Source organism: Phlebotomus papatasi, chromosome 1 (genome assembly GCF_024763615.1).
Source record: "Phlebotomus papatasi isolate M1 chromosome 1, Ppap_2.1, whole genome shotgun sequence".
NCBI classification, from domain to species: domain Eukaryota; kingdom Metazoa; phylum Arthropoda; class Insecta; order Diptera; family Psychodidae; genus Phlebotomus; species Phlebotomus papatasi.
This window is the reverse complement of record NC_077222.1, coordinates 111,303,302-111,321,088: the sequence shown is the minus strand read 5'-3', so window position 1 is coordinate 111,321,088 and position 17,787 is coordinate 111,303,302. Positions and strand designations below refer to the sequence as shown.

Genomic DNA, 17,787 nt, shown 5'->3' with positions numbered 1-17,787 from the left:
AAGACACCTGAACCTTATCACTGTGAGAGTCACATTAGCGTGACTGAAAAAAAACGTTGAGCTTCTTTTTTTGTAAGAAATTTGTCGGCATTTCATCTGTGATTCCGAAGATGAAGAATTACTAAAGTGACTAAAGTAATTTATCTATTTGGCACTCTGGAATAAACGGTCAATATCTTTTACGGTTGTTGGGTGATTTTACTTTAACAACTGAATGATGGTGAGAATTTGTTATTATGCTAAAAGCATTGTGACAAGTAAGATTTATGCTTGTCTAGAAATCTATAAGATTTCTTCGAAACTTACAGGTTAAGGGGGGATTGAGAATGGAATTGTCCTTGAATCCTGTATGATTAGATTATGCTAGGATCGAAGAAACATCTCTTCGACAAGGAACCCCTATTGACACTTTTATAAAAATATTAAAATTTAATTAATGCATCCAATAAAATCTAAGTAATATAACATTTTTTCCTTAATCTGTGTATTTCGATAAAAATGAGTGTTCGAATCTCGTATTCCAAATGGTACAGACTAGGGTGTCAATAAGTCCCAACACGAGTTCTTAAACTGTCAATAGGTGTTCCTTTCCCCTATGCCTGACCTGTTTGTATTAGAGTTTTCGACAAAGCTTGACATAATTTAAAATTTTGTCTTTTGCCTGCCTATTCTACATTTTCCACTTTAACTAAGGATTATTAAGAATTTTTGCATCAAGTTTAGTTTAACTTTTGATATTGTAAAACGGCTTTAATTGATTCAGTAAACAAGATCTACAAAAAGGGTCGAGAGCTCTGGCAAAAACTCGAAGTTTTTTAATTTGAAAAGACTGCGACTTGACTGTGACTACAGGAAACTCAGAGATATATAGTCCGGCATTTAAACCTATTAGTTTACGAATATGGAATCAAAGCAACTAGAATCTTTCTATTTCATTCTTAATTTTACAGTTCGATTAGAAAAAAAACTATAGGGAACAAATGCCTAAGCTTAGATATTTATCATATCTTTTTTCTGATTTTTTCTCTTTGACAAGATGAGTAAAAAAAATTTAAAAAGTGCATTGAATAAATATGAAAGAGTTTTTTAAATTGTTTGAAAATTCTCAAGGAATTTAAATAACTTTATCTTGCTTTTGAAGTTTCGGAAAATAAAAGTTTGAACAATGAATGAAACGACTTTCTGATTCCGAATTTCAGGAAATAAAGAAAACACCGCTGCAAGGGCTCATGCTTGTAGTACTGGCTACTAACAAAATTTCGGAAATCACAGTTTCGTGTAGTGGCGTTGCTAGAAAACAGAAAACCGGGAAAAAAGCTACACTGTTCACTTTCTACTTTATAAGTTTCCTATCTACGAAAGTTCAAGGTCACTAGTTTTTTTAATTTTTGTAGCTATATATTTTAGTAAACAAAAAGTAAACCTACTGTTAACTGTCTAAATATTTTCAGAGTTTCCTATGAGAAGAAATTGCTTATTTATTGTGTAAGGTTTCTGGTTTTCTTCACTCCGTAGAAGGTAAATGTAAAAAACAAGAACACCTTATACTTGTGTTTCCGGTAGATTTAAAAAACAGTAAGTAAGCTACTGTTTGCATCCTGTTCAGCAAGTTTCTTGAGAACGAATTTTCAGTTTTGTTGTTTAAAGAAAGGAAAATTCGAAGATGGTTACAGTAGTTACGTAGTTACAGAAAGAATTAGATTGTTTTTTTTTTCTCATCGAAAGTTTAAGACTCCTGTAGGGGTATTCTGTAACAATATGACATTGTCATACAACAAATTTTTGCAATAAATTCTGAAGTAGGTCAATTTTAAAGGTCTATGAACATTAAATGGTCATTGCAACATTGCAATGAGTTCTATGAAGGGCTTTGTATCTGATATGGATCGGATTTTCGAATACTTCTTCTACACAAAGAAAATTGCAATATGGCATTGTCATAATATTACAGAATTCCCTTACTGGTTCTCATTACTTGCATTTCTGCGTTTTCCATCAATATAATTTATATTTTCCTGATTGCCTAAACTTTCATTCTTGGGTAATTTAAAAGTAAATATCAAGACTACTGTTGTATCCGTTGCGCCATCTAGAACCGTAGGAAATTTACCGATATTACAAACTAGGTTACTAAGTAGCTATTGAAGCCAACTCGTAAATTAATTCCAAACTCAGCTTCAACTTCGAGTTTCAAAAAAGTTTTTTAGATAAAAATCTAGCATATTTGTCTCTCTTTGCAAGGCACAGTGTCCTGAGTACAAGGCAAGTCTCAATTTTGACACACATTGCGTAACAGTTACGATTGCAGAAAAATTCCCATACGCGTCTGTATGTAAATTTAGAAGGCCACTTTCCAGGGGGTAGGTTTCTGAGCTTATGATATTATCAAGCACAGTACAAGTTAATGTGATACTTTCCCTTCTGTCCTTCATGGAAAAGAAAATCACATACAGTGTTCCTCAGTCAAATGCAACAGTATCTTCTGCATCTGCAGAGGGGCTTAGCTGCAGGACCAACCAAAAGGAATGATAAAAAAAGGATATAGGCTGTGATGTGGGTTTTGCACATAGGGTGGGCGTTTTTGAAGGGTGTTTGTAGGTGGTGCCCTATCTATACAAAAACCAAATGAAAAAAGAAAAAAAAAACTGAGAAAATTCGGTGGGGTACTTACGTCCAGTAAGTGGGTGCATCAATGCAGGATGTGCGGCTGTAGTCGCTGTATTAGGCTGTGGTTTTGGTTTGCTCACTTTCGTATTACTCTTGGCGAATTCCAAGCGAATGGTTTGGGGCATGTCGGGATCAAAGCGAACACCTTGCTGCAATTGGTTGGTGTGAATTCGTGTGCGTGAGTGACAGAGAAATAATAGAGAAATTCAGTTTATATTTTTTTCTTATTTTGGGATTCATTCCACAGTATGTCACAAAAAATCATCATAGGTCATTAATCATCTTCGAGGGTGGATTTTTTTTAGGTAAAATACTAAAAAAAATATATATATTTTTCCTGTTTACTGTACTTTTCGGTCTATTACTCATGTCTTTTATTTATTTTCTATTTCCCCTCGTGTTTTTTCTTTATTGTGTTTTTTTTGTACTAACTCTTGCTCTTCCTCCGATATGTTTGTTATATTGCTTTTAAGTGATTTGGTGCTCGAACTCTATGAAAAGAGAAATATATACAATTTCTCTATGATTAGTGGCATTCGAGAAAGCGATACCTTCGGACGACTTAAGCTTCGGACATCTAAATTTTTCCATGCTTTTAGTGGATTGGATCAATGGCTTTGCAGAAAATTTAAGGCATTTGGTAATCTATTAAAATATCATCATAATAGGTGAAATTCATTAAAAATGTATTTCAAAAAGAATAATTATTCGAAGCTTGAGTCGTTCGAAGGTAGCGCGCTTTTCTCTACTCATGGCATACGGCAGGGCGTTTTACCTTCGGAAAACTCATTTTTTTTCTATGTTTTTAATGGATTTGACCCATGGCTCTTCTCAGAAATTTTACACATTGGTTAAGCTAATAAAATAGCATATTATAATGGGTCAAATTCTCTGAAAACATATTAGGGGAAACTGGGGCACCACCAAACACGGGGTAGCATAGAACACAAATTTTTATTTCAGTGGACAAGCATCCCAATAATGCCTATAAATTTCTATAAGTCTTGCCCTCTGAAGTTGAATATCTGATTAAAAAATCTGATTCTGATTGTTTGGTGCAACCCCGTGTTTGGTGGTGCCCCAGTTTCCTCTAAATAAAAATTGAATTAGTCGAAACTTGCGTCGTCATGTTCAATCGTTTTCCTTCTAGGGTCGGTATTGGTAAGACGGCGATAGTCCTAACCAATTTACAAATTAGAAATAAAAACCTACTTATCAATTTTTTGATACTTTAAACGTGCCAACCACCATATCACAGGAAATCTAAATTTATTATGATGTAACGAACCAATCGAAGAAAATATCATATAATGTGTTCGAGTATTCTGCTAAGCTAGGACGCTTTGCAACTCTCTTTTTACTGATCGTTTGTGAGAATAGAGAGTCTATTAGTTTATTACAAAAACGGACAATCATGTGACGGGTTGGGGGCGGGAGGTCGCTTTTCCGCTCAAAATGCTGTCGGAAGTGTTGCTAGCAGAAAATATGGTTGAGTGAAAATAGAAGTGAAGAAAAACGTCGGTTAGTTTGGGGGAAAAAAGGAACTGAACTGAATTGAACATATATACCGAAAATTTTCCCAACTAGCCAATCGATTGGCGTCCGGAATTGATGGTTTGAGGGAATTGTTGGGTGATGGCCAGCAATTCTGTTATTTAGTAGCCACCCGACATTTGACACTCCAGACAACCGACAATTTCTCACATTCACCAGCTACATAAGCAACATTTCAGTCATCGAAAAGCTCTTTGGTTCACTAGAAAATTTGTGTTTTCACTTTCTTTTTTCTGTTATAAAAGAACCTTTGTGTTACCAAGAAAACCCATTACTCATTGATATTATATATGACTTAAAATCCTACCAGGAGAACTAGGAAGATTAAATTAGAACCAAATACTAAAAATTTTCCTAGAGAGCGAATGGTAACGTCAATTTGATTGATTTTTGATCAAAGAGCTTTAGTGAACAAATGATTCTAGGCTGAATTTTGCATTTCTCTGTGCCTCTTTTACCGATCGTGCACTACATTAAGTGCATCACTATGCGATTGACAGTCGAAATTCCGAATGCCTCTTTAAATTTAATTTAGTACAGATTTGTACTAAAAATTTAAATTCTCTTCACATGTAATTTTAAAATTGTAAATTTTGGATCTAGCGCGCTACCTTCGCATGACTCAAACTTCGTTCAATTCATTTTTTTATGTTCCTAATGGATTTGACCCATGGATCTTTTCAGAAAAATTGAGGCATTAGACTAGCTATTAAAATTTCATATTATAATTGGTCAAATTGATTGAAAACATATTGAAAAAAATGAATTGTTCGAAGTACTACTGTACTAAACCAGTACATTTTTGACGATATATTATTTTATTTTAAAAAAATGTTAGATCAGCGTCATAAAACAATATTTGCAGAAATTGTAATTGCTATATGGGTAATTTGGAATCATGTCTATTTCGAAATTTTCAGATTTTCTCAGTGTTTCAGATGGTCAAAGAGAAAAAGAAAACCACGAAGAAGTACAAGATTTTACATTCGAGAGTTGTCTTCCTTGTTTTTTTTTTCTTTTGCCATCTAAATTTATTAGGAAATCTCAAAGCTCCAAATTAGATATGATTCCAAATTACCCCATCTTACCCTAGGTTGCATTTTGCCTGAGATCTTTAGCAAGTTTGAAAATTTTTCACATTACAAAAAGAAAGGAATCTAGAAAAAAACATCCCACCTGCCAACTGTTATGTAATTAGACACCAACAAAAAATTAATTGGGGGCAAAAAGGAAACGTTAAAGCTATTGAAAAATTCCAATAAGATTCTTTTCTTGGAAAATGTACCAAACCCCGACTGTTCATTAATCAAGGCAACTTAAGGGTTGGTACCCTGTACATTAATTTTCCACGTTGACAGAGAATTTTCAATTTCTCAAGAGTGTGAGAATCACGATGGTGTTCTAATATTTTTTTTTTATCTCGCGACACCGTTCCATTTCCCATTCACTATATAATTTTACTCTTTTGTCATTGGCAATACAATAACGGGGTGCAAGGGGTACAGAAAGGGTTTGACATCGTCTGTGCAGAGAGTCAGGTGACTCAACAGCATGATTCACCATTAAAAATATATTACGTTATTGTTTGCAACCATGGCGCTAGGACACCAAATGCTCTATTATCGATCAAAAATCAATTTTTTAACCAAACCCCCTTTTCGATTCAGACACGCCACACGGAAAACATGAAAAATGACTCAGGAGGTTATATTGCATTTGGAGCAAAAGAGACATAGTGGGAAAAGCGAACTATGAAAATGTCGAAATCACAGCGATTTTCAAAATCTCTCAACACGTCATCATTTTTCAACCCAACAAAATGCAAATCAACAGAGAAACGCAGCACAATGGCTATGAGATATGACGGAAAATAAACAAATTTCCGCGGATTTTCTAGCGATAATATTTGCTGAATGGCAAACGATTAAAGGGGGAGGTATCACAGAAAAAAAAACATGAAAATTTTTTGGAACTTCTGATTCTGTAACAGTATGACAATGTCTTACGACAAATTTAAAAAAAATTATGTTTAAATTTTTAAAAAATTCGGAAAAATTAATCAAAAATCGGCTACTAAGAGAATAATAGAGCTCTTTGTAATGGCCATTGGATGGTCACTGGGATGTTAATATTGTGTTACAGCTGAATTTACCACGAAAATTTGTCATATGACATTGTCATATCGTTACAGAATTGTCCTACAGATCACTTGTTCTAAAAACTAGCATGTTTACCCAATAAAATTTTGTATTATATTGCGTATTGCAAATACACTTTACTCAATTTTTCTTTTTTAAATATATGCTATTCTGATAATTCTGTATATCTATTTGCTTTAGTACAGATATGTGCTAAAAATATTGGAGTGTTTAAAAATTTGTAGTTTTCAAGAAAATAAATCACTAAATCAACTTTCATAACTGAAAACTCTAATGGAGCTAAATGTAATATATCTTGTAATTCTTCATTTTTGGGAAATATAAACGAAAAGAAAGTTTATTTAAAACTTATTGCAACTGAATGCCTGAAAATTGTCTTTTCTCACGTAAAGTAGCAAAATATTGCTGAGGGTATTATTACACAAAGTCCAATAATATGGTTATGACAAAACTACAGAAAACATTTTAAAATTGCAAAAAAATGGTAATAGTCTTATAGTTTATTTAGCACATGTCTGTACTAAAACGCTTCATGAGCAGAATTTCAACTTAAACTATCATTCTTCTGTTTTAAATAAAAAGAAACATGCATTATACAAAAAAGAAACTATTTTAAAAGAGGTGGTAAAGCGTCCCAGGCTTTGCGAAGTGCTCGAACTCATGAATTAGATGTTATACTTCGAAAATATTTTCGCATCACTCAAAAGATCCCCCAACATACTTTTATGAGTAATAAAATAGATTTTCTAACAAAAATGACTTATCGGTTCATTACTGGTTCACAACCGATTTGAACATAGTTATAAATCACTCAAAATATTTTCCAAAATACACCTCAGAAGCAATTTAATTGATTTACGTATAAAAATTAGTTATCGATTATAAACCGGTATATTATCGGTTCAGAATCTATTGTAATCCATTCAGTTTTGTCAGAAATTCCAAGACCTTTCTTGAGCGTCGATGTATTGAATGTATGAAACACTGCTCACCGGAAGAACATTCTGTCCTAAAATAAAAGTATCATCCACCGTAGGCGCATTTTTCTTTACTTTCATTATACCAAACAGTCATGAAATGAACGAAAACAAGAACCATCACAAAAAAGTCGATAATGCAGGAGCACTCGAGAACAGTAAAGTGCTAAAAAGACATGTTCATTTTTCAGTGGTATCGCACCATAATTCCCCCTTGGTATCATTTTTTCCCCGATACTCTCACATCATCAATGAATGCCAATTGTCATTCGAGAGGGTAAACTTTGAATAATGAATCGATAAATGCAGAAAAAAGACTAAACCGGGGTTATCTCTTGAGGTGTTGTTGGTATTTTCTGTCGGAACTTTTTGCCCCATCGACTTCCGCGGCTCGCAATTAGTGCAAAAATGTTTTTTTTTTTTTGAAAAAAATCTCTTTAACATGAATGCTAAAAGAGACGGCCAAAAAGCTGAAAATCAACATACATTTCATTAATTTGAAAAGCTTTTTTTCCCTACATCCATCTCTTAAGCATTTTTCGTTGAGGATATATCCCCAGTATCTCATGCGCTATAGAAAATGAGATTTAAATTTAATGAAAAGCCCCACACAAAAGAGAAAAACCTGATGGTGGTGAAAAACGAACTTAGTGGAGGGAAGAGCAAGAGAGAGAGCTTTACAGGATTTTCAATTATAATTTGTATAAGTTTGACTGTGGTTTATCCACCATTTCATTAATTATCATCTAGCCAATTTGCCCTCTGATTTGTGAATAGGGAGTGAGACGAAGGGCATATAGCAAAAAAATAATTGATATTTAAAAATTGTAACGAAAATTTTAATTTTAGTCCACAATTCATTATTAAAAATCAAGCATTATTCTTATTATTTATTTTAATTGATTTTTTTTTCGTCTGATAAATCCATAAGTCACGAATACAATAACCATGATTTAATTATGGAATGATGAAGAGGAGCATAATGGCGGTGGGGTATTTAAAATTAAATATTTTTGTGAATTGAAAAGTGCCACCAACTAATAAGTGAAACCAGCAAAAAAAATAAAGTCAATTAATTATGATACATTTTTATATATCATTTTTTGGAGAGAGGGTTGGAGGAAAATTCAATGAATGCATTTCACAAATTAATTCAATTAATTATATTGACAGATGGATTGAGTCAATATTTTTCCAATTGTCGTACTTGTTATTTCTCATTGACATAATTTACGAGGATTTTTTTTATATAAAATACTGAAAAAAGCATTTGTTCATCATAAAAAAATTCAATTCGCGGTATGTGAATCTGCTAATAATTGACTTTCAATCAATTTAGTAATTTGTATTAAATATTTTTGAAGTCCCATAGATATAAATTAAAATGCCAATAAGTGAATTAATTGTATTTGCAGGAAAAATAATTTTATGCATTAGAATTTTTCTGAGATTTTCGTTGAAAAATTTTTTTAGAACATTTTAAATACTCTTTTATGTAAAATAAATCAATTTTTTATCAGCTGTGTAATAAATTAGTTTACCGAAGATCAAAGTTAATTATTGGGTAATGTTGTATGTACCTCCTTAACGTCGTCTATAAGTGATGTACACGTATACTTAAATAGTAGGTGAGATTGTTAAGAATCTCACCTAATACGAGGCAGTTGAAGAAATTAGTTTGAGTTCTGCAATTTGATAACTTAAAATACCCAAGCAGCATTTTTTGAATATGATCATAGAGAACTCTCTAAGGCGTTACAGAACCTCGTTTCCGTCTATGTGACTATTTACCGTAAGTGCCGGTGACTTTGACACTCTCCTGTTTGTAAGCTTTTTTTTACTTCCAGATCTTAAGGATGGTCTTCACTGATCCTATTTGCCATGTCTTATCAGTGAGAACCATTCTTAAACAATAGAATTGAAGAAAAACTTACGCACAGGAGAGTGTCATAGTCACGCGCAGGGGACAAAGTCATCCGCATTAAAGCGGTCTTCAGATCTGAGGCTTAGTCATATGGCTTAAATCCTCTAATTCCTTATCAGGCAAGATTTCGTAGCAAATTCTTGTTTCGAATTGGATATTAAAGAAAAATTATAAATTAGATTCTGAAAAATCAACAAAAACTGTTTGTTACTGAGATTTTTGACACATTCGGGAACTGGGCTAAGCCTCTAGTCTCAAGCCAGTATTGCAGTACTATGACTTAAGCGCTAGGTCTCTAGTCTGAGGCCCGTATTAAAATTGGATATCAAGGGTGAATCATCTATTAGTTTTTGTAAAACCAATAAAATTGCTTGTTATTTTGAATTTTGAAAACTTCGGAAACTGGGCTAAACCTCTAGTCCGAAACCCGTTTGATGCCTTATGGCTTAAGGGCAGAATCACATTGACAATAAATGCTCACCGTATTTCGTTAATTTACGCATTTTCATTGCAATTATTACGAAAATACTCAATTACCGTATTACCTTATCTCATATTCGGTGGCACTAGGTGTAAATAAAACGAAAATGCGATAAATGGTGAGAAAAATAAACTGTACGACTAATTTCTCTTACAGATTTTTTGCTCACCGTTTATCATATTTTCGTTTTATTTCTTCAATTATTTTAATATTATTTTTACAGTGCCACCGAGTATGAGATAAGGTAATACGGTAATGGAAAATTCGCGTAAGAATTCCAATGAAAATGCGTAAATTAACGAAATACGGTAAGACTACGGCGGATATTTTATTGTCAATGTGATTCTGCCTTAAGCCTGACGATACGTCTTGAAACTGATGGGAATGGAGTACAATTATATTTTGAATATAATTTCGTTAAGCCGCCCATCGGCTTAAATCGTAAGTGTACCCAGATCATAATTGAGAGGAAATATGCAGCTCGTAACTCTCGTGTAAAAAAATATAAAGAAATTTAAATTTTCATAAGTCAAACCGGAACATTTTTAAGTTTAATGAATAACAGGAGACAATCTTATGTTGTCACTTCTTAAAATAAGTCTTTATTCGTTTTATACGATCAAAAAGCTTTTTCTTAATTTTTCCAGTTAATTCGACAAAATTGTGAAAATGCACTTTAAATATTTGGATGTTTGCATCAGAGTTACTTTGCTTTCGTCTTTGTATCTTCGGAAATACTTCGAATTTTCTTATGAATTTTTTATTATTTCAGCAATAAAGTAATATAGACTTCTATTAGCCTTGTAAAATGCGAGAGTCCCCCTTAAGCCAGGTTGTATTTGTATGCCAAGAAACTGTGCTAAATGTTATGTAAAGCATCAAGAGATGATGTGTCTAAAATCACAGATAACCCTTAAATAATTCCGTATATCGGCTTAAAATGTTTAACTGAATTTATACAGCTGTTTGAGTAAAATTGTGAAGCACTATTGAACAATATAGAGAGGAAATGTTCTAAATAGTGTTGCATTTTAAATAATGCAAATCCTCCTTTAAATGACACTAAATCCATCTGAGAGTACATCAACTATTTTACTTGTGATGGTAATGTTGATAGTAATTCAGCCAAAGGTTTTACCACAAATTCAAATTCGGAAGTCACATTCATTGATTATCCTCCAGACTCAACTGTCATGTCAGGTATTTTGTGGGTAAGTGTCATGAAGGGTAAATGAAAGAAAAATTTACAAAATAATACAATAAAATCTACTAGGGGGCACATTCTGCATATCCATGAGAATTGTCACTCATGAGTTTTTGCGTGAGAATAATAATATGACTTTATTTCTTTCAAAATGGAATTTTTCAAAGTTATTAAGCATTAAAATAATTAATCAAATAAGGTAATTCTTGAAAGTCATATGATAATTCTCATATGACAATTCTCAGATTATCCAGAATCTCCGCCCAGAAAATCCTAGTGAAGGAAATTGGTATATCACTGGCTGATCTAAAGAGCAGGGATTTAGTGTGAATCAAATTGGGATATTTTTTGGATTGTCCAGTAAACGGGGTTGAGGATGGATCAGCTTTAAGGGGTGTGTATAAGATGTGTGAAAATTCTTGGTGAGTTTGGTGTATGTGGTGGGTGTTTTTCATGTGAATTCTGGGATGATTGCGATCAGGATGGGATGGTTTTTACCTGTAAGTCCTGCTTTGCAGCCTCTGCTCCGGCTCTCGTGTGGAATGTGACGAAACCAACCGGCTAGTGAATTACAATCATCAAGAATTAATGGAATAATTGAGAAAAATACAAGTCGTTAATTCCAAACAAAACACGCTTGGAATTTTTGCCTCCCAAAGATACTCACCGAAGCTGTCTTCCCATTCTTACTAGTTACTTTCAGTAATGATCCCTCATACCCCTGCAAAGAGAATTTATGAGAAATAAGGTAAAAGAAATGCTTTTGTTTAATACAAGAATCCTGTCTCAATTTGGAATATGGATAAGGCTATATTGTATCTTATCTCCTGTAATCACTAAAAAAAGATACAGCGTATTGCAAATACTCAATGACTTTTAAGTAATTTGCAAATTCAATTTGTGCAAATTTCCAACTGAATCTCCATGATTCCCTTGCTTGACTTTCAAATACCCCCCAAAAAGAAAATCTCTGCACTTCAGAACCCATTCCAATATTTGCATTCTTCGCCCCCGTAATCTTCCGAGGAAAATGCGGAAGCAATTTTCGAATAACACAGTTTTTTTTCTTCTTTTTCTGCATTTTGCTCTTCAAATATATTTTCTCACAAAATATTTGCAATGATAAACTTTTGTAGTGTACCATGCACAAGAACCCAGCATTAATATTCCACTATCATCAATTTTACATCGTGATTATTTATTTCCTATCTCGATTTCCACCCTCACAATAACACTAGGGAAATATGTGCGACTCCTATTCATATTCACTGACACGAATTTTCCCTTTTTATATTGAATTTTTTTCATTTGCTGCAATAACGTTCGTATGGAAATTGAACTGATGAATTCTACGATTGAAAATACCATTAAAGAATGTTTTTTGCACAATACAGGTATATTTTCTCTCTCATTTTTTTTGACTATTTCTTTAATTTCTTTTTCTATTTGACTCTGAATGCTCTGCACTTATTTTTTTATTTACATTAAACGGTAGAAGAGTGATGAATACTCTTAAGGTAACCTTCCCGATGAGAAGAGAAGGTTGAAACTGGGGCAAAAATAAACATGGTGTAGTTGTAAGCACTGATTAGTATTTGAGGCTAGGTCAGTAGATACATTCAGATAAAAAGACACGGATTCTGACCTAGGAGGTTGTTGGCTCCGAAATATTGTTTTAAAAATAGAGGAGGCGAAAGATCTAATAGAAGAAAAAGGGCATAAATCCTTATACGGGTTTCACACCTAAGGCTTAACTGCTCTAATTTCTTATCAGTAAAGATTTTTTTTTTTGTAAAAATTTATCTAAGGACTCGACTATCAAGGAAAATGATCTATTCCAACTATTCGATTCTGAAAAATCAATAAAATTTTTGTGACCTTCGAAAACTGGACTAAACTTCTAGTCTAAAAACTGCTTTATAGTATCTATGAATGATAGGGGGAACTGGGGCAGTAGTAATCTGGGGTAGTTGTAAACACTGTGATTTTTTTCAATAATTTTAAGACTCCAGAGGATAAAACCGATAAGCATTCATAGATACCATGGGGATGTATGTCCACAGATAAATTGGTCAATAAAATCCTAATATACTTTAAAAATAAAAATCATTTTCCTGAAAATGTTGATATTTCGATTATTTTGATCATTTGGATTTCCACCTGGAAATTAAAAATTGTGTAAAATAATCGAAATGTAGCAATACCAGTTCTTTCCTACATCTTTTAGGATTATATTTATGCATTTACTTGAGAAATTGAGATTCTCATTATTTCAAAAGAATTAATAATTGGTCAGAAAACAGCATTTGGGGTAGATGTAATCAGGCAATTTCAATTTCACAAAATGAGTAGGTAAAAGAGCGGGAAATTGACCTTCATGCGAAATATCTATAATTCATAGATTACGAAAAAAATTGGTGGCGCTGTGTTCAATAAAAAGTCACATGATGTCAAAATATGGGGAAAATCCATTGAAAAATGTCTTTGATATGCATGCTTTTAGTTTTTTTGCTATTTTAATTATTCTTTGTAAAAAGTGTCGTGATTTTTTGAAAAATATACAGTCTTTATATATCTCTTAAGTAATTAAAATAATCGAGAGTGGTGCAAAGTTAATTTCAAGGGTGGAAAAAAGGGTGTTTACATCCTCCCCAGAAAGTGTTTACTTCTACCCCAGGTATTTTGTGAAAAGAGAAAAATGCACAGGGTCACAAATTTTATTTTTATGGAAAACTCAATTGTTTTCCAGCATCCGCATTACCCTCGACGAATTGCCTATACCCAAGGGTAAAACATGAGCTAAGAAATATTTTCCAAAAAATCACGGTGTCCTTGGAAAATCACCTCAAATTCGCATGTATCTAAAATGATTACATGTGCCCCAGTCTCCCCTATACGATTCGTCGCAGTGCTTCCAACTACCCGGATGATTTTCGAAAATCCTTTTCACGTTTGTGTCTTCTATAAATATTTAAGAACAAGTTACAGTAGCCTTGTAATTTAAAAAAAAAAATACAAAAAGTTAAAAAAATAAAAATTCAAATAATACTAATTATTATTTGACAAATTTCTGAACATAAATGAGTTTGAAGTCAATTCTCTTGGAGTCACACATACCGTAAATGCGGCTGACTTTGTCCCCCTCCTTTTCGTAAGCTTTTCTTTAATTCAAGAACTTGAGGAAATTTTTTTTCCGATCCGATCTACCATGTCTAATCGTTGAGGACCATTCTTAAACATCAGAATTAAAGAAAAGTTTAATAACAGTAAGGGGCAAAGTCACTCACGAAGAACAGTCACCCGCATCTACAGGAACCATTAGAATTTTGGACGTTATTGAAACTTTTTCCGAAGATCTATCGAAGATGCAAACAGGAAGGCCATAAATATGTATGCTCACAGACTGAATTTATATTTAACTTTATTCATATTTCACTTTAGTTTATTCTCAAAAAATTAAAACTAAAGTTTTATATTTTCAAAGAAACTAGTTTTTCGATTGTAGTGGTCCTAGTGTTGGTCCTACGAATTTTTAAAATTCATTTGAAGCCCGTATTGTTTTACGGCACCTAGACAAAGAGTAACCGGATAAGCAATGGTCTTTTGAATGCCTTTCCTTTTGAAACCTATTTTCGAATTTTTGAAACTGTGGCTGTGAGCATAACGAATAGAAATTTCCGAAAGACACATTCAGGCATTAAAAATATATTTTCGAAAACAAATTTCGAATTTTAATTCGTAGTTTAATATATCTTAACTTAATATGAACATAATTTTTTGAAAAAGTGTATTTTCATTACCAATTTGTGGATATTTTTATAAATATTCTTCATTAAAAAAATTGGAAAATATGAAAATAAATCAAGGGAGTTCTGAAATCATTAATTAACTAAGAAAATAGCTATCTTCGAAATTAAGCATTATGATATATCAGTCAAATAAATGTATTTCCAATTGACCTTTGTAATCATCTTGATTTATTTTGAAAATTTTGTTAATTTTCAATCTAGTTTTCAATTTAATGACTAAACTCAGATAATTTTCAAATCTATTCTATATCAGAAAATAATGGATACAGTTCTGTACAAGTTTTCGGTAAATTTTGAATAGAGAAACCATATAACTTTCCATTTTGTTTAATGATTTAACAATTGTGCATAAATTTCAGACATTGAAATTGTAATTGTGAATATTGACGGAGTATTGATCTGGAAACTATTTTCCTCATTGATATGTTAATAATTTTATCAGTATATACTTAATTAAGCTATAAAATCGGGAAAATTAATCAAAATTTATTGACTTATTGCCCCTATTAAACATTATGAGCGCTTCCAACTGCATTTGATTTAGAGATGTTTTTAGAAAATATTTTACACTATTGATTTTGACTTCTAAATACAAGATCAAATTACAATTCAGCGCAGTATTACCGAACGTTGTATTGATTTGAAATTGGATTGCCCTATAAACAGATATTGGTTTGCATTGAGGTTTCTGTAATAATTTTCATAAATGCATAGGACAAAGTGAGGGTAATTAAAATATAACCAACATACCTCATAAGCTCTAAATAACAAATATAATTCTCTTGGCTTTGCATCCATCGGTAATCCACTGACGAATAGTGTTCGAACCTGAAAAAAGACAAAAAAAAATTATTCAATTTATTTGCTTAATGAACGTTTAATTGCAAATGACACATAATTTTTTTTATTATTATTTGTCGGTTTTTGTGTAATCGTATTATGCTTCCGAAATTGTTTATTACTCCCTCTCTGTATTCTTGATTATTTTTGCCTGCATCAATATCAGCAACTTTCATCATTATAATAATAATAATAATAATACCAAACAAAATATTGTGGTTAAATATATATTGTCATTATCATTTATTGTGGCTTTGATTTTTGCGTACAACATAACTTGACAAAATTGAAAAAATAACGAGGTGGCTTTTGAAGCATTTTAACCTTATTCATTAAATATTATTGAGGATATTACATATTTTTATTTTTTTTTTGTAAACAGTTTTTAAAGGCATTGAAAATTTTATTTTAAAACTGAACTATCTGTACAAGTCTGTCTAAAATACGATAAACACCTTTAAAATCTTATTACTCATTGATAGACCGAAGAAAAACCATTTAAACTCGTCTCATTGTCAATTTCTCTCATAAATTTTATTCTTAAGCGAAAATTTCATTGACGTGTCTAAAGATTGTAGCACAAATTGCTACAGGTCTCACACCAAGACATGCTGGAGCACCCTTCATCGCTAGCCTTCCGGAATTGAGCCCCCATTACTCATTCCAAGACAGCCACTAATCTGGCGTCCTCGTCGCTTCACTGCTGAAGACCGACTTAGGAGCCGATTCGATTGTGCTTTCGGAATATCTCGTTCAGCACTCACAATACGATCTAGCGGAACTACACTCAGTCCCGGCATTAAGTCCTTCGGGATTATGCACCTGACGGAATTATGCACACACAATTATGCAAATTTGCCTACCATCGGGGGTCAATTTATGAAATCATTTTTGAAATACGCCTGAATGCATACTATGGTGCGACGCGGGAAATTTGAAAACATTTTGCTACTTTTTCAGACAAAATTTTAATTTCTTTTTTTTTAAGGTATTTTTTTTATTATTCTAACCATTTATTGAAGAACTCTGGCCATGTACTGTTTGTTAATGCATTTATATTGTTGAATTTCATTTGAATCTTTTTGTTTGAACTACTTTTACCGACTTTTACTCTGCGCGAAATTCGTTCAACGGTCAATTTATTCAAAAGAAATCCCCTGTAGGTATGCAAATTTTCTCGATGCATAATGCCATTTCGCGCGTTTTTTTTCGGTCCCGAAAATGTGCATAATGCCGGGATCTAGTGTATAACTTGATGTTAGTCGCCGTTATAGCACCCCTCAGAGTTACCACTCCAGCTGAACAGTGATTGGTACCGTTGGCTTAGTAGGGTCTTCGTCAGAACTGGATTTTTCCCTCCAACTTCTCTAGGCTTAACAGTCCTTCTACGAGATGATCTATAATAACTTTACGATGCAATATTATATTCTCGAACTTTCACGCAAACTACTAGTAAGTAGCTAAAAGCTCAGGCTTTGGAACAACAAATTTTCGCCTAACAATGCGTGTTATGTTTACTAAAAGTATAATGTATTATGTGGACACACACAAAAAGTCCATTAGAATGTTTCATGATGATCTCCATCGGGTAAACAGTGAAATGCAATGTTTTATTCACTCAACCACACGCCAAACATCCTACTGGAAAATCATTAAAATGCTAAATTGGTAAATGCGAATGATGTGAATGAGAGTGCAATTAAATGAAATTGTCAATGATGTTGAGGTATTTGGGTGTAAAACACCAAAAGTGGCATGTTTGAGATAGGAAAACCTCACAAATCAATTTTGCAGTTGACAATCTTTGGCACTTATTCTATCCTGGGGAAAAGTTTGTGTTCATACGGTGGAAAATTGATTGGATTTCTCGATGTTTTGTGCTTTTATGGGAGGGTGAGACAACCCCTCCATGATGAGAACATGGAAGAAAAGTGGGCATTAGCAGTGAATGTTTATCTCCCTGTATGCAATTCATAAGTCAAAATGTATAGTAACACCGTACAATGTCGAGGTAATACTGAAAAGAGATTCCACGTAGATAGAGCATGTTTTATTCTCATTCCGGAAGTGAGTTTAGTAAGAGAGACGAGCACGCTTGTATCAATTTGCATGTAAAAAAAAATATTTTTCATAGTTTTCTGCAAATGTTTCAACATTTTTTCTCATGTGTAG

At 32.8% G+C, this 17,787-nt stretch overlaps 1 protein-coding gene across 1 annotated transcript in view; it reads right to left on the bottom strand.

Annotated features, from left to right (window-relative positions):
- LOC129799281 (protein couch potato) overlaps window positions 1-17,787 on the bottom strand; it is a 322,454-nt gene that overhangs the window by 47,032 nt on the left and 257,635 nt on the right. The window contains exons 3-6 of the mRNA XM_055843028.1: window positions 15,526-15,603; window positions 11,634-11,687; window positions 11,465-11,527; window positions 2,672-2,816 (exon numbers count right to left, since the gene is read on the bottom strand). Of these exons, the coding sequence (XP_055699003.1) occupies window positions 2,672-2,816; window positions 11,465-11,527; window positions 11,634-11,687; window positions 15,526-15,603 (340 nt within the window). The remainder of the gene's footprint in view (window positions 1-2,671; window positions 2,817-11,464; window positions 11,528-11,633; window positions 11,688-15,525; window positions 15,604-17,787) is intronic.